Below are 22,073 nucleotides of genomic sequence, written 5' to 3' on the forward strand. Positions count from 1 at the left end.
CTTCTTCTGCTACATGCATTCTGTGCTCCTCCCAGGAAATATGTTTATCTCCTACCCACTACTAACTTGTTTTGACTGACCAGTGTAAAATTTAGAAAGAGACCATTTACTTAAATTCAGACACCTCCTCTCTTTCCAGATAGCCCAACTTGACACATAAATGTTAGACTTTGACTCAGATAACTGCCTTTGGTTATACTAAGCTATGTCTTACCACTTTGCATAGCCCACCAGCTGCCCATTCCCTACATTCATCCTCGGGCGCCACACACTTCTCAGCTAGGGTTATTACACCAGCTGTGGGGGTGTGATTACGTTCCACCTCTGTCCATCATGTCACAGCAGCTGCAACTCCCTTAGTACATTGTAAGCACTTTGGAAAATGAACCTGATGTCTGGTAGCCTAAAGGGCAGCAATACCAGCAGTGAACTGATGATGGTTGATATTGAGATGCTGCTTGCTGTAACCTTCCTTGCCCCCACTGGTGTAGCCTGCATCGCTTATTCACCAACTTATATGTGGATGTACACTAGTCAGTCACCAATTCTTCTTCTTTCTGTATTGAATCAGTCACCAAACAAAAACAGCTCACCAAACAGCATATCCTATTTATCAAGGCATCTCACAGATTGCATAAGGTAGACTTTCCTAGGGCCACTAGAGTGAAGTAGCATAATGACAAATTTTTGTTTGACATATTACATACTGCAACATATTTTAGTCAATGCTGAACTCTGTTCTGGGAGTGATTCTTTATTTAAAGATTTATTACTTCTGCTGTGACTGACAGAATAGTTAATGTTCATGTACAATACTAAGAGTGATAAACTGTATTTTATCTGAATGATGACAAGTGATTAAGCCAAGATTTTAGCAGGGAGAATTCAGTGAAAGACCTTTGCGATAGACCACAAGATGATACATGCTTTCAAAGGGAAAAAGTGCAGGACAGCAGTGGAAACTAGGGATTGGAATAGATATTCCCACTTAAGTAGGTGCCTAGTTGATGTGGCTGTTTCCTGAGTGACATGCAACTCCCTCTAAAGTAATCTTTATGATGCCCTTAAAGTCTAAACCAAAATGTATAAAGTTGCAATATTATGATAAGGATAGATTTTTAGTCACAATATAGAGGAGATGTTGAGTCACAAAACGGCACAACAAAAATACAGCTGAACAAGTAAGCTTTCTGCCAAAAGATTTTCTTCTGAATTAGACAACATAACATACATATTCAGACAAAAACAGCTCACACATACAACCACTGCCTCTGGCTACCAAGGCCATGCAGCATTCTATGTGGACAAGTTGACCAACAAGTTGTTCACATGAATGGCCACTGACAGACTGTGGCCAAGAAACAGCTGGATCACCTAGCTGCTCAGCAAGCTGCCCAACACAACATTCTACATTTCAGCGAATGCTTCACAGCCTGTGCCATCTGGATCCTTCCTGCCACCAGTTTTTCCAAATTGTGCAGGTGGGAACTTTCCCTGCAATACATCCATAACCCTCCTGGCCTCAACCTTAATTAGTCTCTGTCCTTTACCCACCTATCCCCTTCCCTGTTCCCACTCCACAATAGCATGTCAATCATGACCTTGTATGCTGCCACAAGCAGCACTTACACTGTTCCCCAGCCCTACCTTGCTCTGTCCCCTGCCCCCCTCCCCTCCCCACCCAGATTGCTTCTCCCATTGCAGCTGCTTGCAGTCTGGTCTCAGTAGCCAAAGACAGTGGTGTGTGTGTGTGTGTGTGTGTGTGTGTGTGTGTGTGTGTGTGTGTGTGTGCACGTGCGCAATTCAGGAGGAGGCCTTTCAGCCCAAAACTTACTTCTTTGGCACTCTTTTTGTTATGCCTGTGTGCAACTCAACATCTCCACTAAATGGTGAGAAGCAATCTATCCTTTTCATAATAGTCATTATTCCATCTTGTATTTTCCACTGTTTAATATATAACATTAGTGTGAAATAAACAATTACTTAATTTCCAATGGAGAATCTAGAAACATTATGTTTTAGATAATTTCACGCAGATTAATGTGAAAGTTGAGCCATGCTAAATCTTGTTTATTTCAAAAGTTATTGTTAATGTTTTTCTCTGGGTAATGAACTGTTCAGGGTATTCCAGGAGGGATTGTCAATATTCCGGAGTATGACAGGAACAACCGGCTAAAAACTCTGGTAACATGAGCCCTAAAATGCATTTTATGAGCTATGAGCACTTGTTTGCCTTCTCTACTGTGAAACATATCTCCTCTAGCTCTTAAGCGTATGCATTTTGGAGCCTATGTTTACTAGACCTTTTTGTCTACACTAGAATATTCGCCATTCCTCCTTGGACACCTAATACAGGTAAAATTATTATTGCTGAATTAATGCAAATAGAATAACCAGCAAAGTGTCTTCAGATGTCCATCAGAAAGTGCTCTCAACTGACAGAAAAACAGTCTGAATAAACATATTTAGCCACCACCATCAAAGAACTGTATGAATGCGATGGTAACAATCACTGAGTAAATTAATAAGCACGTAACAACACTTCACAGTAAGGAGTTAGAACACCCTATTTCTTTATCATTTTTCATCCCTGGTCTTTCCATATACTTGTGAGCTTAAGCAGTTCTGTTTGTGTTAAGTCTAATATTTTAATTTTGTGTTTCATCCTTGTTCTTTCCTTATACTTGTGAGTACATGCAGTTATCCAGAATGAAGTTTCACTCTGCAGCAGAGAGAGCGCTAATTTGAAATTTCCTAGCAGAGTAAAACTGTGTGTTGGACTGGGAGTCAAACCTGGGTCCTTTGCATATAACAGGCAAGTGCTCCACTGATTAAGGAGCAGCTCACAACCCATCCTCACAGCTGTACTTCCACCAGCATCTCATCTGGTACTACCAAACTTCACAGAAGCCCTCCTTGATACCTTGTGGGACTAACGCTCCTTCCTTCCAGATTACTTGTTCATCTTTAGGGTGTACATAAACATCACTTTCACAATCACAGCATTATGGCTTTATGGTGGATCAGCTGATATGATCAAGAAATATGAGAGGGAGAAGGGCAAGATGTTAGAGGAGGGAGTGGTCACACAGTAAATGGGAGTTAAGTGTACACAGGAAATATGCAATAAGAGGAAAAAAGGATTAGGTTGGCAATAAAGTCATTAAAAAAGAAACACAAGGTCGGGTTGGACAAGGATGTGACAGGGAATTGGACATGTCCTTTTCAAGGAAACCATCCTGGCATTCACATCCAGTGATTTAGCAAAACCTAAATCTGAATAGTGAGATGTGCATTGGAAAAATAAAATAGACGTAGAGGGAGACTGCTGAAAGAACAGCATAGAGAAAGATTTAATAGACTTACAGAATGAAAAATCAAACTTAAATGAGACTGCTTGCAGGGAGTGGTGAGAAGGGTAGACACTATAGGAGATTTTCCTGGGCGATTTTGGGACCGAAGGACATGCTGCACTGACAGTTCCTATCTATGCAATTTAGAAAAGTGTGGGGAGTTGTGATGAGTTGGGTGGGGGGTTGGGGAAGATGACCTAATGACACTGGTTGGGAAACAGCCATGTTTTTCAACTTACTTCTGTAAGAAATTTCTACAAGTGCTTGTTGGGTGTGTGAACATGCCATCACTTTTTATCTAATTAAAAATTTTATTGTGAATTATCTTGGCAATTATGGTTTCCTGTGGTAACTTATGTTAAGGTATGTATGACGTGATAAATTTGTGATAGTTTTCCTGGTGTTGTTGATGGTTCAGAACTGAAACCAGTAGCAAAATAAAATACCATTATTACAGACAGCACAGTGTTATGTATTTTTTTAAAATTTGTATATGCTGTTGACCATTGCCTAAGCAAGATGCTGAAGTGTTTCCATTAGAACAAAAACATGCATAAGTTTACTTCTGCAAGTCATTTTGTCAACTTAATTTGAGGAATTTGCTGCAAGTACTTGGAAAAGTGTTTCCACTTGTCACTTCATGAGAGAGGTGAGTGGAACTTTACAATGTTGAGCTTAAAAACCATAACAACTGCTACCACTGATGCATTATTATTATTATTATTATTATTATTATTAGTAGTAGTAGTAGTAGTAGTAGTATTTAAAAAATATGATTAAAACAAAATGTTTAAGTTAAGAAATATATACAGAGTCATACTGATGTAGGCTATTGAATGAACTGAAATCAGAGTTCACACAGACTAAAAACTTTTTGAGTGTGTTGCATGCAAGTCTTGAACATCTCTTATCTATTATACATCCACACCGGCTGTTCAGAGCATCCTCCTACAGGCCAACCGCCAATTAGAACAGCATGCCACCCTCCACCTCAAAAAACTAACCAATCTCCTGGTTTCCCACCTCCGGAAAGACAACTCACTCACTCTTCACAACCTCTCCAGCAAACCTCAACCTCCTCTCATTGCACACAGACCCAGTCTCTCTCATCTACTCAATCTCCCACTTCCAGCTCCGCTCCCCCCAAAACCTCAAAATTCTAATCAACACAATCTGGAACCACAACACCCTAATTCAGTAGTTAACCTTTCCTCCAAACCTCTCTCCCAATCCGAAACCTATGTCCTATCCAAAGGCCTCACCTTCTGCCCCACTCCCAGATTCAACCAAACAGCCCTCGTCAAAGATTTACTGTCCTACACTCGTACTGTCTGCTGGAAATAGCACTTTGCCATGAAGAAAAATGATCCTAATCCTACTCCTAATGATCCAACTCCCCAAGACACTATCCAAATTGAACCCTGCCTGGAACAGTTCTGTCCTCCGTCACAGTGGAACCCACCGCCTCTTCCTCAAAATCACCCTCTCCAAACCTTCCAGAAATTTCTGACTTCCAGCCTTGCCTCTCAATCCTTCTTAAAAAACCTTAATCCTACTCCCAACATCACCACTGCTGAAGCCCAGGCTATCCGTGATCTGAAGGCTGACCGATCCATCATCATTCTTCCGGCAGACAAGGGTCCACGACCATGGTACTTGATCATCGGGAGTATGTGGCTGAGGGACTGCGTCAGCTTTCAGACAACACTACATACAAAGTTTGCCAAGGTAATCCCATTCCTGATGTCCAGGCGGAGCTTCAAAGAATCCTCAGAACCTTAGGCCCCCTACAAAACCTTTCACCTGACTCCATCAACCTCCTGACCCCACCGACACCCCACACCCCTACCTTCTACCTTCTTCCTAAAATTCACAAACCCAATCATCCTGGCCGCCCCATTGTAGCTGGTTACCAAGCCCCCACAGAACGTATCTCTGCCTACATAGATCAACACCTTCAACCCATTACATGCAGTCTCCCATCCTTCATCAAAGACACCAACCACTTTCTCGAATGCCTGGAATCCTTACCCAATCTGTTACCCCAAGAAACCATCCTTGTAACCATTGATGCCACTTCCTTATACACAAATATTCCACACATCCAGGGCCTCGCTGCGATGGAGCACTTCCTTTCACGCCGATCACCTGCCACCCTACCTAAAACCTCCTTCCTCATCACCTTAGCCAGCTTCATCCTGACCCACAACTTCTTCACTTTCGAAGGCCAGACATACCAACAATTAAAGGGAACAGCCATGGGTACCAGGATGGCCCCCTCGTACGCCAACCTATTTATGGGTCGCTTAGAGGAAGCCTTTTTGGTTAGCCAGGCCTGCCAACCCAAAGTTTGGTACAGATTTATTGATGACATCTTCATGATCTGGACTCACAGTGAAGAAGAACTCCAGAATTTCCTCTCCAACCTCAACTCCTTTGGTTCCATCAGATTCACTTGGTCCTACTCCAAATCCCATGCCACTTTCCTTGACATTGACCTCCATCTGTCCAATGGCCAGCTTCACACATCCGTCCACATCAAACCCACCAACAAGCAACAGTACCTCCATTATGACAGCTGCCACCTATTCCACATCAAACGGTCCCTTCCCTACAGCCTAGGTCTTCATGGCAAACGAATCTGCTCCAGTCCGGAATCCCTGAACCATTACAACAACAACCTGAAAACAGCTTTTGCATCCCGCAACTACCCTCCCGACCTGGTACAGAAGCAAATAACCAGAGCCACTTCCTCATCCCCTCAAACCCAGAACCTCCCACAGAAGAACCCCAAAAGTGCCCCACTTGTGACAGGATACTTTTCGGGACTGGATCAGACTCTGAATGTGGCTCTCCAGCAGGGATACGACTTCCTCAAATCCTGCCCTGAAATGAGATCCATCCTTCATGAAATCCTCCCCACTCCACCAAGAGTGTCTTTCCGCCGTCTACCTAACCTTTGTAACCTCTTAGTTCATCCCTATGAAATCCCCAAACCACCTACTCTACCCTCTGGCTCCTACCCTTGTAACCACCCCTGGTGTAAAACCTGTCCCATGCACCCTCCCACCACCACCTACTCCAGTCCTGTAACCCGGAAGGTGTACACGATCAAAGGCAGAGCCACGTGTGAAAGCACCCACGTGATTTACCAACTGACCTGCCTACACTGTGAAGCGTTCTATGTGGGAATGACCAGCACCAAACTGTCCATTCGCATGAATGGACACAGGCAGACAGTGTTTGTTGGTAATGAGGATCACCCTGTGGCTAAACATGCCTTGGTGCACAGCCAGCACATCTTGGCACAGTGTTACACCGTCCGGGTTATCTGGATACTTCCCACTAACACCAACCTGTCAGAACTCTGGAGATGTGAACTTGCCCTTCAGCATATCCTCTCTTCTCATTACCCGCCAGGCCTCAACCTCCGCTAATTTCGAGTTGCCGCCGCTCATGCCTCACCTGTCATTCAACATCTTTGCCTCTGTACTTCCGCCTCAACTGACATCCCTGCCCAAACTCTTTGCCTTTACAAATGTCTGCTTGTGTGTGTGTGTGTGTGTGTGTGTGTGTGTGTGTGTGTGTGTGTGCGCGTGCGCGCGCGCGCGTGTATACCTGTCCTTTTTTCCCCCTAAGGTAAGTCTTTCCGCTCCTGGGATTGGAATGACTCCTTACCCTCTCCCTTAAAACCCACATCCTTTCGTCTTTCCCTCTCCTTCCCTCTTTCCTGATGAAGCAACCGTTGGTTGCGAAAGCTTGAATTTTGTGTGTATGTTTGTGTGTCTATCAACTTGCCAGTGCTTTCATTTGGTCAGTCACATCATCTTTGTTTTTAGATATATTTTTCCCACGTGGAATGTTTCCCTCTATTATATTCCTATTATACAGTCAAATATTCAAAAACAAGGTAAAAAAAATGTAGCAAGCTTTAACACAAAGAGACTGCCTTTTAATTACTCTTAGATTTTTACAAACAGAATTTATTACTTTCATTACAAATGTAATGCACTTGTCATATGCTAATGGATTTCCCATGTCATTTCCCCACACACCCCTATTCCTCACACCACTCCCAAGAGCCAGTTACAAAAGAGTGCTCCATCGTCACCCAATACCACCACAGACTGGAAGAACTGAACCGCATCTTTCGTCAGGCCTTTGATTTTCTATCATCATGCCCTTCAGAACATCCCAACCCTCATAAACTGGTGTCTGTCGCCAACCTCTACAATACCCTAATCCATCCCTAAGCTACTCCCAATCCCAAAACCGCACCATAGAGATCATATCATAGTACAGATTTTTATACTGATATGGCTACCAACCAGCTGTCAACTGGGATGAACGGCCACTGCCAACTGTTGCCAAGAGCAAAGTAGACTACCCTGTGGCACAACATGCAGCTGAATATAACAAGCTCGATTTTCATGGCTGCTTCCCAACCTAGGCCAACTGGATCCTACCCTCCACTACCAGCTTTTGTGAACTGCCCACATGGGAGTTATCCTAGTAGGTCCCCTACAGCACAACAAATCATCTTTCTGGACATTGATCTCTATGTGACATGGTTCCATGAGGACTGCCATCCACATAAAGTCCAAGAAGTATCAATAACACCTCATGTGATTCTATTCGCAATAACACCTCAGTTTCGATAGCTGCCATTTCTCCCACGACACAAGTTTCACCTATAAGTATTTGCCACCCGTGGACTGTGAATATGCTGTGATACACTATTTGCACTCCAGTACACAGCAAGCCTTGCCCAGACCTTCACGATCAGGCGCTACCCCAAAATATGGTTCACACACAGATCTTCTTAGTATTCCAACCACTCAGTAAGCAGTTATGAGGTAGCACCATCTGTATTACCTTCTACCAACTCAATCTGGAGCAACTAAAAACACACCCAGCAGCAAAGCTTTGACTAATTTCACAGTGACCTGATATGAAGAACATCCACCCACAAATCTTTTTCACACCTCCAGTTAATATTATTTTCCAAGTCGAAAAATTTTTACTTTATAAACTAGACAACCTCACTGGTGTTGGACTAAATCATCATCAGAATCTGTAAGATAATAAAGAAAAAAATGGTGTGTATGTGTGTGTGTGTGTGGGGGGGGGGGGTGATATTGTGTATACCTGGATTTTGATACTGTAAATCACTCCATTCTTCTACGTTTTAAGTTAGAAACTTATGGGGTCAGAGGAGTGGCATTAGATTTGTTAAGACCGTACCTTGCTGACAGGAGACAATGTGTTACGTTGTATCATACAACCAGGGGACTTATACAAACAGTAAAATCATCTTATAAAATTCTTAACTGTGGAGTCCCTCAAGGAAGTATTATTGGGCCTTTTCTGTTCATTGTGTACATCAATGATATAATAATTCCAAAAAATGCAGACCTTGTGAATTATGCCAACGAAACCTCCTTCATAAGCTGGGGCTCTACAAAACAGCTAGCAGTGCAAAATAATATGAAGAACACTAGCCTCATCACAGAAAATACAACTAAAAATAAATTGGCATTAAATAAGGAAAAGACAATTCTAATGGAGTTTATGCTAAATTACAAATCAAGACAAGTGGATACTGAGCCAGAGTTATCAATTGAAACAATCGATAAACATAAATTCCTGGGTATTATAGTTGATGAACATCTTACATGGAAGGAGCACATCAGCTACATGTGTAAAAAAATCTCCTGTAATACCTACCTGCTAAAATGCCTTACTAGCATAATAGCATCACCAGTCTTAAGACAAATCTATTTTGATATTATACACACCCACCTACAATACAGTATTGAGATTTGGGGCGGAGCACCAACAGTATACATGGATAGGGCTTTTAGAGCCCAGAAGAGAGCAATTAGGATAATAGCGAATATTAGTAAACGTCAATCCTGTAGAGAATACTTCATTAAGTATAATATATTAACAGTGTATTCATTATATGTTCTAAGGACTATACTGTTTGTAAAAGAAAATATGGAGCACAGTATAATAAACAGTGATATCCATAGTTATAATACAAGGAAGAAAGGGGATTACCACATAAAATTCAGAAATAAAAAAGCAACCGATCATAATCCATTTTCTGCTGGAAGATTTTTTTACAACAGACTGCCAAATACCATAAAAATGTTAAAAGGAAACATTTAAAATAAAATTAAAGGAGTTGTTAATTGCTAAATGTTTGTACTGCATCAAGGATTTTTAATGTTGTATGTACTTTATTTCTATTACTAAACTATTATTATTGTTCATGTATGTAATGACTGACTATGTCCACGACTGTAAAAGTCATTATGGACAAATAAACCATTATTATTATTATTGGCCTCTCAGTTATATACACCGTGGTATGCAATCAACACATATGCGCTGGAGGACAGCTATGCATAAACATCGAATTATCTAATGCACTTGCCATATTGCTACACCAAAAGGTCATTAAATATGTGATAATACCAGTTTAATTCGAACTATTTTATTTCTTTAGCATGTATGTTAAAAACCATAGCTTTTCAATGTGTTAAGTAACTTTTTAATTGCCTTCTGTTAGCCTATTTTATGTTTATGGATGTTCAGATGATTACCAAAGCCTGTTTTGTTCTGTTCAAACACATTTCCTAAAGCAGATAGAGAAGTCCTTGCCTGTTTGTCCAGCATAAAAATTTAACACATTTTTTGACAGATAATTTTATAAAATCCATAACCCATAAATTTGTTAAGCTTCTATACGATTATATAGTATAGACTTCCTCAAAAGAGTTCGTGTAGTACAAAGGCCTACATTTACTTTACCTTTTTTAAAATTAATGAAGGGTTCACTCTGAGTGTGCAGTACTGTATCTCAGTACAACACTTTTTTTCAATAATGAGCATCCTTGTTACTGTCAATATTTCCTTTTCTCCTTATCTTCTTAATTACTTGTATAATTTTACTCAACTCCTTTTTGATTTCATCATTTTTAAGTGGAAACTTTTCACTACTATGGCTCTCTGATATAGGACAGACCCATCTGTATCTTTTTGCAGGGCTTGTTTCAATATTAATGAGTGTTATTTTTTATCATGTAGATAGAAACAAATATTGTCTGTCTCTTGCGAGTGAATGTTTATTTTGTTTTTAAGCTAGTGGTTAGTCACAGTTTGACAGGAGCCATTCTTCTCAATAGATAACTAGACAGTTAATTTCTACATTTCCGAGTTAGCACCTGAATGGATGCTACCAATTTAATTGCTGTTATAAAACTGGAGCATTTACTTTGTTTAGGTCACAGTTTGGCAAGACTGAGCAGTCAAGATAATTCTTTACAGATTCAAGAAAGACAGCTAGGGACGCCATCAAAATACAGTGTAAAAAATGGTAACATCCACTCAGCTACAAACTAGTAAATCAAGATTTTTTCCCAAATTTTGCAGACAAAGGTTGAAACATTACACTGGTTAGTTGTCTTACCCATATAGATACCTGCACATTCCTTGCAGAAAAGTTAGTATATTACATTCAAATGTGGGCCTATATAAAAGTCTTTGACAGGACTGTCTTTCTTGATGGGTGAGATAATATTTGGAGGGCAGTGCCACTAAAGTTTACAGAATGTCCATTCTAAAGGAACTAATTAATGTAACATTAGCTACATCTATAAACATGCTCTGAAAGCCACCGTGAAAAGCACAGCATGTTCGGATTCCTTCCTGCTCCTGTTGTGTATCATGCACAGAAAGAACAATTGCTTAAATATTTTTGTGTGTATTGTTAATTACATAGTGAGTTGAAGTAGGCTTCTGAGGGGTAAACTGCATTTATCTTCAAGCATTAGCGATGTTCCACTGGTACTTTACTGTGATATCAAGTGGCGAAGTTAAGTCCAATAGGGAACTAAGACTTTCTGTTATTTTATCTTGCTGACCTTGTTATTTCAGCACACTCACCAACCTCTTCCAATCGAACTTCTTTTCTTGAAGAGCTACTGTTAATTCTGGAAGTTAAGAGTACAAGTCGAACAGCCAACTCTCAAAATAAATGTGAGGCTTTTCACTAACAATTTCTTGTATTGTACTCCTATTTATAATAGCTGTGTGTTACAAAGCTGTTATTCCAATTGAGTGCATCTGTAAAACAAGTTTCCTCTTGCCCCTGTGACATCATAGTCTTCGTCATGGTCACTCTTTCCCCAAGGTGTGCACCATATCTGCTACGCAGGAACCAATGACACAGAATAAACTTTTTCACCAGCAGATACCGCAAACATGTAATGTCGTCTCGGCTTGCAGTAATGCTGCATCAACCCATCTCGTAATACATGCACATACATAAAAACATACATCCAAACAGTAGTTCTCTACTTCATCACAAAATTAAACTTTTTACAGTGGCAATCATCAATTGTTGGTTCAAAAAATGCTTGTGCAACACATCAATTCACCAAAGTGACATGCTGTCAGCCAGTTCTGGTTTCTCAGCATCAAGGAACATAAATTATCACAGTTTCTCATTAGTCATGTTCCACAATGCTGAAAAGGAGCTTGGGGAGCTCAGTGCTAGAGTGCCAGACTCAGATTCAAAGATCTCTGGTTTGATCCTAGATAAGTCCTAGCATCTGTATGTCACTTATCACCTCTGGCAGTGTTTGATAATGTGCAAAATGTTGAGTTGAACCATGGTTCAGACCTCATGTTAAACAGTAGGTATCCCCAATGCCTTGCTAGGTAAGTCAGTTCAAAGGTCAGAGGAAGGCAATGACATTGCACTTCCAGAGGTACCTTGCCTAATATAGAACTGTTGCGTTCAAACCAACCTTCGGATTGATAACAGGTTAGCTTTTTTAACCAATCACTTAGAGATCTCTTGAGAAGTCTTAGTGGGATTTTGACTGATGCACCAATACATATGTCTTCTATTGTGCTTCTCACTTATGTTAGGAAAAGCATGCAAGGGTCATCAGAGAAGTACACTGTATCATCAGACAGATGAACAATTTTCTTCACTACTTTGCATTAATGTTCAAAACAAAAACAAAATTAATTGTGTCTGGATAAAACAATTTTAATATTCAACCTATACAATAGGTTGTTGTTGGAAGGCTATACAAACAAAAAAGTTAAAAGTTATCCCTTCAGTAAAACAAAGTTCTGTAAACAGCATCTGCAAATAACTACTAGGTCACAGTGTATTAATGTACTTGGTAAACTAAGCCACCATGTCTCATACACAAATCCATAATGTTGTTTTTACACGTAGCTCAAATGCGTAGAAGTACGAGGACAAGAAAAAAAGTTATCAGCCTGGCTGTGGAATACCCCATTTAGTTCAAGGCAGTTTGTGTAACATTTTTTCCAATGACTAGATTCCATATCCGAGGTATAATTCTGAATGATGTAAAAATACTACAGTTGTCATAATCTCTTCACTCGACGCAATTTTTTTTTTTTTTTTTTTCAGATAAAAATTTCATTAGATGGAAGTCATTAGGTGGAAATCAGAGAGTCCCAAATGTGATGAATGGGATGGTAACTTTTCATAAAGTGCTATTCCCTAGTTGTTGCAATATATCCTCTGCAAGGTAGGCAATACGAGCAATCTTGTTTGCATCCAAAAGAACATCGGCCATAATCTTTCCAGCTGTCTAAATCAACTTCACATTTTTATGTAGATGTACCAGCTTCTACTCATTTCTAACAACACATGGTGCAGTATCTCAATGATTTTGTATGAAATTACCACTATGGAGTGTTATTCATATGGACCATACTGAAAAGAAGTGTCCTCATTATTAAATTCAGCCATTAAAAATGAAGCAACATCATCACTACGAATCTTATCAAATCTGTGTGAATTTCCACAAGCCACAAACTTTCCAAAACAACATTAAATTCCAGTTCTTATCTATTTGAGTGAAACAAACAGAGCTTGGCTACTTTAAAGTGCCAGCAAGCTGGCAGGTCAAAAAATATTTCATTTTACCATTTGTACAGACAGAACCCAAACACACAAGTTTGTATAGCTTGGTTTTTAACATTCATAATACACATACGTTCTGGCACAGTACACTTATTTCAAAAAATTGTTACATATAACTGTACACAAAAATGAACTACTCAGGAGCCCAGAGCTTGAATGTTCTGTCATAAGAACTTGTTGCTATATACTGTGAATCAGGTGAAATGTCCACACACATGACCTTTCCATCATGTCCAGACAATGTCCGCAGTGGTTGCCATGTCTTGTTAGACCACACCTGGAAGAAAGGTGAACATTACATGACTAGTTAAAATTAATATAGCCTTCATGAAGGAAAACGACAGTTATTCAATGTTGTTACAAAAAAGTACATACAAATTTGATGTAGTCTGACTGTATGTGACTGTAGACTTTCCCAGCATATATTGCTAGAGTTTCCATCTGGGTGGCTGCATTGAAACTCTGTGATATTTGTGATGAAAGTGACACTCACTGAAACAATGTGAAGTTTAAATGCAGCCACCCAGATGGAAGTATGAAGAGATTTCATCTGCAGACACTACGTTCATTTCATGTGGAATATGGCTGAGGAAACTACACTATAAGAATTATTTGCAGTCAGGTACATGTGTTTATAAAGGTCACAGATACACTATGAAATTTGTGACATTTAGCCACTGTGAAAAATCTGCTGGATGTTCCTGGTATTGCCATTTAAAAATCTGGTACGCTGCTTCACCCATTACCAGCTGTGAACTCAACACATTCAGCCCAAAGGGAAGTCACTCTATTAGTGAATGTCATCTGTTTTATCACTCCAATATCTGTACGAAAATTCATGTAGCTTCTGCCGACAGCTGATGAAATACTGTATGCTATTTTTTAATGATTTGATTTTTAATCATGCAGTGACATACAAAAATCTCAAGTTAACCTAAATATGCCAATCACTGTTCCAAAAAAGGTTTCACAAAAAACACTGCAAAAGAACAAGAAAGCAGTTCCCACAAAATGGTAAAAAAAAAAAAAAAAACACACACACATACACACACACACACACACACACACACACACACACACACACACACGGGGGGGGGGGGTCCTGTTAATGTTAGAAGGAATGGCTCATTTATGATGAGGGAGAAGAAAGTGAGGTTTTGTTGGAAAAACCATTGCGACAATCACTTCCTGTGATTTAGGAAAGCTATCAGAAACATGTTTTATGCTGAACTAGCATGCTGTCCACCATTATTTTTTATGTTCCACTTATATATTTCATGTCATATTGTACAGAAATGTTTCATTTTTAACAAATCTAATGATAACCAATGTGCAAAACTCATTATTTTAACAGTGTAAAATAAAAAAAAAATCTGGAAACAGAATTGCTGACCATCACTTTCAGGAAGTGAAATGTGAACACTGTCAATACACACATAACAAAGTAAAAGTGATATACTATCCCGGCTTGAGGAACTAATCAGTTCCTTCCTCGGTGTGGAGAGAGGGATATGTTCGGGGAGGTTAAAAAATGATGGGCAGATCAACTCAAGTCCAGGATGACAGAGACACACATATAGTGAGGACGAGGGTAAACAAAAATGAGGGGTGGCCAAGCAGTCTCTGAATCCACAAACGATTGCGTAATTTCTTTACTGACATTGGAATCTAACCTCCATCACCTACACTTTATATTTGTTTTTAACTTTCTGAATAAAGTACTTCTTCCTCATACTTTTGTCCAATTTTCTGTCAGTGACATAATTTTCATGATTCTATAAGGAGCAATCAAATGAAAACCAAACATCCACTACAATGGAACTACGGAATGATTCCATTCAAAAGTCATCAAAACACATGTTGTGATCTTTATCCCACTGTAATCAGTTCCTGTTTCATAGAACTTGATTGGCTGCTGGCGGATCCACAACTGCATCCACTCTTGTGCTTAACTGAAACCAACATCCAAGCATGGTGTTCTTCAAGTCGCCAAAGATGGGGATAGCACACAGTGAAAGATCTGGGCTGTACGGAGGATGCTGCACTGTTTCCCAACAAAATCACTGAAGTGTAGCGTTCTTCCAATTGGCAATGTGGGAGCTGGGCTTTATCATGCAACAGGACAATTCTGTCTGACATCATTCTGACAGTCTGAGGACAAATGGCAAAGCCAACAGTGGAAACACCCCCACCAAAGAAGACCAAAGCTGTTCACACAAGTTCCGGAAGGTCATAATGACCTCCTTCGACTGCAGCAGCCATCTGCTTGTCGAGTTGCTCGAGCATCGAACTATAATCAACGCACAGCACTAGTTAGTGCCCGCCCCTCACGCTGCCTATCACATGAAGGCTCAAAGGCTAAAGTCCAGCAATTTGGCTGGGAAACACAGTGTCATCTTCCGTACAGCTTGGATCCTGAACCATGTAATTTTCACATCTTCGGTGACTTGCAGAAAGATAGGCATGGACATAGACTTCAGTTGGATGAGGAGGTGCAAAAGTGGGTGCGGTTGTGTGCCTGTTAGTGGCTGACCGCTTTCTACGGAACAGAGAACTGACTGTCTTGACCCCCAGTGGGATAAATGTCTTACCATGTACAGTGATTACTTTTGAATGGAACTATTCCCTGGTCCCATTATGACAGATGTTTGATTTTCATTTGACTGCCCCTTACATTTACACCATTTTTAAAAAATATTGGAAAGGTTGGCAGAAGTTGACCTCTGAGAAGATCAGTTGAACAGAATGGACATCGTATTGAGAAGGGGTTATAAGATGAACGTAAAAAACTCTGGAGAACAGAAACATTTTAATATCTCTTATAAATTTAAGTATTGTTTTATCATGTAGATAAGAAGAAATTCAATCTTTTGCAACTGGGTATTTTATTTGTGTCTGCCAAACATGTTTCACTTATTCATGCTAGGAGTCATTGGTGATGTTTGATGATGTTTGGTTTGTAGGGCACTCAACTGCGCGGTCATCAGCACCCGAGCATCATCGGTGGTATTCATTTTCATCATTGATGATACCTAGCATGAATTGGCGAAACATATTTGGTACACACAAATAAAACATTCATTTGTAAAAGACTGAATTTTTTCTTATCTGTATGGTATGGGTGTCATTGAAGTATCAACCGAGGAAATATGTCTGCCAATATTAACAACATAAATTTAGATAACAGTATGCCTTTTCTGAAAGTATTTGTCTGGAATGTAGCCTTAAATGAAAGTGGCACATGGAATATGACCAGTATAGACAAGATGAGAATAGAAACTTTGGAATCTCGTGCTACAGAAAAGTGCTGAAGATTAATATGGACAGATAGGATAATTAATGAAGATGTACTAAACAGACTTAGAACAACAATAACTACTACCACTACTTTTAAAAGGATATTCTTAATGTTTGTATACACATATTTAACCATCCAAATCAGACAAGTTATATCAATATAATTGTGCAATGCATCTTATGTTGCACTTACACTATGCAAGCCTCAACACAGTACACAATGAAGAGAGAATTGGACCAAGATATCATTCCATTAATGCATACAGCAGAGAAAAGAGGAACATTTTTTTTTTTGTTAGTATTTTTGCTTCAGAATAAATGTTTTGCAGTATTGCGTCTAGAATAGAAAACATGTGAGCAATTTCCCAAATCCTGGTTACGTACAAGAGAACCACTGACTAAGGACAGGAACCAGTGTTGTCTGAGAAACATGTTGAAGGGGAAGATTGTGAAGTTGTCTGTATTGATTAGATGAGATTCAATTTATTATCTCCCACAACTACTCAAGTGTAGGGTCAGTCATTTTTTAAATCAGAAGCTGAAGTGTGAAGACTTTTATTCATTGTTGATTTTGAAAGTTTTAATTAGTAAGGAATATAACATTTACTTCAAAAGTCTGTTAAGTCCACATCACAAAGACTGTCATGCAAAATATGAAATTATTTTGTTAAAGAAAGTTTTGGTAATGCAGAAAATCTAATAGAAAAAAAAGACAAATGACCCAATTAATCATAAGAGAAAATGAAGTAATATATACCCAATTAGTTAAAATTTGGCTTTGTCTTGTTCAGTTTTGGATCCTTTTCCATAAGATATTAATTAAAAATACATAATATAATTTAGGAGTAAAGAAGACAAAACACACACACACACACACACACACACACACACACACACACACACACACACTATGTACACTGAAATCAGACAGTTGTCTTCCTTACTCCTCCATTATTTACATTCTGCCAAAACTTTCCATGCCACAATTAAAAAAATGTGGTTTATAAAATTACATAAACAAGTTTAGTCAACTTTAAAACCAAAGAACATGGTGGTTATAGCTTGTTATTGAGTGAAGATTTAATTTGAAACACAATGTGAATAAAAAATGTGTTGGAAAAATGATGGATAGATTGAATGTTGCTAGTATCACTCTGACGTAAATGCCATGTTCACTTACATATTTCCCCTTTGCTCCATCCTTTTCCCTCCTTTACAATTTCTATTGTTGTGTATTCTTTCTCCAACTTAATTTTTCTATTCCAATGTCTGTTTCATGTATAAGAGCATGTAATCAACTCTCATAAACTGTATGTGTGGAAAGCAAGTAATATTTATGATTTATATACTCTCACATTCTATGCAGCACTTTTCAGAATAACAGACCAAATAATCTGGAATTACTTGAAATCCAGAGTAGTGAAGAAACTTATTTGTTCAATGAAAGGAAGGCAGTAAATAGAGGTGATGCAGATGACTGGCATTTTTCAATAATCTGTAATCAATCATTATGAAAGGCCTTTGTGTAATGACTATTCTGAAGTTATATGAAACATCAAAGCAAAAGGAAAGATACTGGGAGGTTTTGATACAAATGATATAGCCAGGTACCCTTCTGAGTTCATCATTGGCTAATCAAAGAAATCAACAGAAATTTCAAATGGTATCTCAAACTTCCCACATTTTTTAATTATGCTCATTTTACTGATAGATTTTTCACTTATCACTCAGAGGAATTAAAAAAGCAGAGCAATCCTAAGTGCATTAGAAATAACAGAAATTACCCAGCAAGGGAAGCAGTGGTTGGGAAGGGAGTGAGACAGGGTTGTAGCCTGTCCCCGATGTTATTCAATCTGTATATTGAGCAAGCAGTAAAGGAAACAAAAGTAAAATTCGGAGTAGGTATTAAAATCCAGGGAGAAGAAATAAAAACTTTGAGGTTCGCCGATGACATTGTAATTCTGTCAGAGACAGCAAAGGACTTGGAAGAGCAGTTGAATGGAATGGACAGTGTCTTGAAAGGAGGATAAAAGATGAACATCAACAAAGGCAAAACAAGGATAATGGAATGTAGTCGAATTAAGTCAGGTAATGCTGAGGGAATTAGATTAGGAAATGAGACACTTAAAGTAGTAAAGGAGTTTTGCTATTTGGGGAGCAAAATAACTGATGATGGTCGAAGTAGAGAGGATATAAAATGTAGACTGGCAATGGCAAGGAAAGCGTTTCTGAAGAAGAGAAATTTGTTAACGTCGAGTATAGATTTAAGTGTCAGGAAGTCGTTTCTGAAAGTATTTGTATGGAGTGTAGCCATGTATGGAAGTGAAACGTGGACGATAAATAGTTTAGACAAGAAGAGAATAGAAGCTTTCGAAATGTGGTGCTACAGAAGAATGCTGAAGATAAGGTGGGTAGATCACGTAACTAATGAGGAGGTATTGAATAGAATTGGGGAGAAGAGGAGTTTGTGGCACAACTTGACAAGAAGAAGGGGCCGGTTGGTAGGACATGTTCTGAGGCATCAAGGGATCACAAATTTAGCATTGGAGGGCAGCGTGGGGGGTAAAAATCGTAGAGGGAGACCAAGAGATGAATACACTAAGCAGATTCAGAAGGATGTAGGTTGCAGTAAGTACTGGGAGATGAAGCAGCTTGCACAGGATAGAGTAGCATGGAGAGCTGCATCAAACCAGTCTCAGGACTGAAGACAACAACAACAACAACAACCCAGCATTACACAAGAAGCAGTTACTAATTTTTAAGAATGCCCTGAGAATATAAGATACCTCTCTAGTTTTGTGTTGCTCCGCCAAAACTGCCATCACTCTTTATACGTAAGAAGTACGAAGATGCCAAATTTTACACTTATAGCTACAATTTTATTCAAGGTTTTATTACCTTCGATGAATTGTCATATGAAGAAGTGATCAAAAAATTGCCACTGCCCTTTTGGTATTTAACTTCTGAAATAAGATTCATATGTGCTGGAATCGTATAAAGACAGTGACGCCGGCGCAAATCCCATATTTTACAAGTATTATCTTCACTTCCAGTGGCTATGTGGTAGCTGAGAAGGAAAAAAAGTGTTAACAGAATCTTCCATTGGTTCTTGGTAGAACAACATTATAATAAATGAAAAGCACCCGTTTGCTTTTGTTCCACAATATTACAATTTTTATTTAACCGGTTTTTGGTTTACAAGGCCATCTTCAGACAAGATGGCCTTATAAGCCGAAAACCGGTTTAAAGAGGGAAGAAGAAGAAGTAATATTGTAGAACCAAAGCAAACTGGTGCTTTTCATTTATTGAAAAAAGTGTCTTTGATAAAATGTTTAATGTGTCACAAAATAATTACCAGTTTTAAAGGAAAGTTATTTAATAGTATAAATGAACAGTTGTCAATTTTCTCACCCATTTGGAGAAAAGTCAATTCCATAAATTGACTTCAGATGGCCCTCCATAAACATTATACACCTCCCAGTGCGTAGATCCCAAATTCGACCAAATGCATCAAGTCCACTGAAAAGTATGATTCATGAAACATCTATTAATAATTAAATACTGTACACGTCAAAATGTGTTTGTTGTATTACTGTGGCATTAAAAATACGTAACAACCACCACTGTAAACTAGTTACTTGAAGTAAGACATAAACAGGGTCTTAATTATCTACATGAAAAGTTGTGACTAATCAAAATATTTGTCAGACTAGGCTTCAAATCTGGATCACCTTGACCTCCAGACAATCTGAGAATGCTTCCAAACCAGACTCTCACTTTTCCTGTCACTGATGTTTTCACCAATGATTTTTGAACATTACAGTTGGAGATATTCCCATGAGGTATGCGGGATAACACCTCTAGGGAAACAATTTTACTGGATGCTACTGTATACCAGAAATCAATAGTATCTGTGTATCTGTGATATTATAAAGAAAGATACATTGGCTTTAAGAGAAAAAAATTACTGCAATGATATAGTGGTATCCAAATATCCAAATAATTACACACACACACACACACTTAAATCTGAAGTAACATGAGTTTCCTATGACTTTGTATAAGCACAGTTTTGTGGCAGATTTTCACCACTACTGTAGCCACTACACTGCATAAGAAGATCATGAACTTCAAGTTCTGCTGTACAAATAGAGAAAATAAATAACTACAGAGCACTCACAGGTATTCTGCAAAAGAAAATAGACTGAGTGACAGGTAATGTTTCTGAGACCATTAGAGCATTGTATGTGACTGTATAGGAGAATTCAATCAAACAAACAATGTATCCGTAGTTTATCCTCATTTTTACTGTAGTTACACAAATTCAGTTTTTGTGCTAGCCACCAGATATCTAAATCTACATGGTTACTCTGCAACTCACAGTGAAGTGGCCGGCAGAGGGTTCACTGAACCACATTCAAGCTGACTCTCTACCATTCCACTCTCAAACAGCACACAAGAAAAACAAACACTTAAATTTTTCTGTGCGAGCTATGATTCCTATTATTTTATTATGATGATCATTTCTCCCTATGTAGGTGGGCAGAAACAAAATATTTTCACATTCAGAGCAGAAAGCTGATGACTACAATCTCACGAGGAGCTGCTCCAATGAAAAATGCCTTTGTTTTAATTATTGTCACCCCCCGTTCATGTATCACATCCATGGCACTTTCACCCCTATTTCACAATAATACAAAACAAGCTGCCTTTCTTTGGACTTTTTTTTATGTCCTCCATCAGTCCTATCTGATGTGAATCCCACACTGTGCAGCAATACCACAAAAGAGGATGGACAAGTGTACTGTAGACAGACTCTTTAGTAGACCTGTTGCATTATTTCTTTTGGTACTCATGTGGATAACTTCACACTTTTCATGATTTAGAGCAACTGACATTTTTGCACCCTACCAACATCTTTTCTAAATCATTTTGCAGTTGATTTTGATCATCTGATGTCTTTACAAGATGGTAAATGATAGCATCATCTGCAAACAATCTAACAGGGCTGCTCAGATTGCCTCCTAAATTGTTTATATAGATCAGGAACAGCAGAGCGTATCTAACCCTTCCTTAGGGAACACCTGATATTTGGCTGGGGTGGCATATCAATAGGAGGATCTGAAGCCACTGGTGACATCGTGTGTGGTAGCTGTCGTTGTGGCTAACTTGCGACTGTAATAGTGAGTATGCCATCTGCTGACAAATGCTAAGAGGGAGAGAGCTGTCAAGCTACTGGTTCATTATCTGTCACACGATTGTCACGACAGGCATCCACTATCAGATCACCAACTAAAAGTTTACAAGTTTCTCTAGATCAACGTCTCTCGGGTAAACTTTATGGAGACTGGCCTCTTGGAGTCCAAATAAGTCACCTGCATGTCGAGGGGTAAATGACCACAGCAGTTGTCGTCTGTTTCTTCTGGGCACTATTATGTGCA

General features: G+C 39.0%; 1 protein-coding gene across 3 annotated transcripts in view; it reads right to left on the reverse strand.

Moving 5' to 3' along the window:
* Positions 1-12,399: 12,399 nt before the first annotated feature.
* Positions 12,400-22,073, reverse strand: part of LOC126093662 (U4/U6 small nuclear ribonucleoprotein Prp4) — a 47,906-nt gene continuing 38,232 nt past the window's right edge. For all 3 annotated transcript variants that reach the window (XM_049908737.1, XM_049908738.1, XM_049908736.1), the window contains exons 8-10: positions 20,044-20,151; positions 19,531-19,699; positions 12,400-13,612 (exon numbers count right to left, since the gene is read on the reverse strand). In XM_049908737.1, coding sequence (XP_049764694.1) covers positions 13,469-13,612; positions 19,531-19,699; positions 20,044-20,151 — 421 coding nt within the window. In that variant the 3' untranslated portion in view covers positions 12,400-13,468. The remainder of the gene's footprint in view (positions 13,613-19,530; positions 19,700-20,043; positions 20,152-22,073) is intronic.

The sequence above is a fragment of the Schistocerca cancellata genome, chromosome 1 (assembly GCF_023864275.1).
Source record: "Schistocerca cancellata isolate TAMUIC-IGC-003103 chromosome 1, iqSchCanc2.1, whole genome shotgun sequence".
Classification (NCBI taxonomy): domain Eukaryota; kingdom Metazoa; phylum Arthropoda; class Insecta; order Orthoptera; family Acrididae; genus Schistocerca; species Schistocerca cancellata.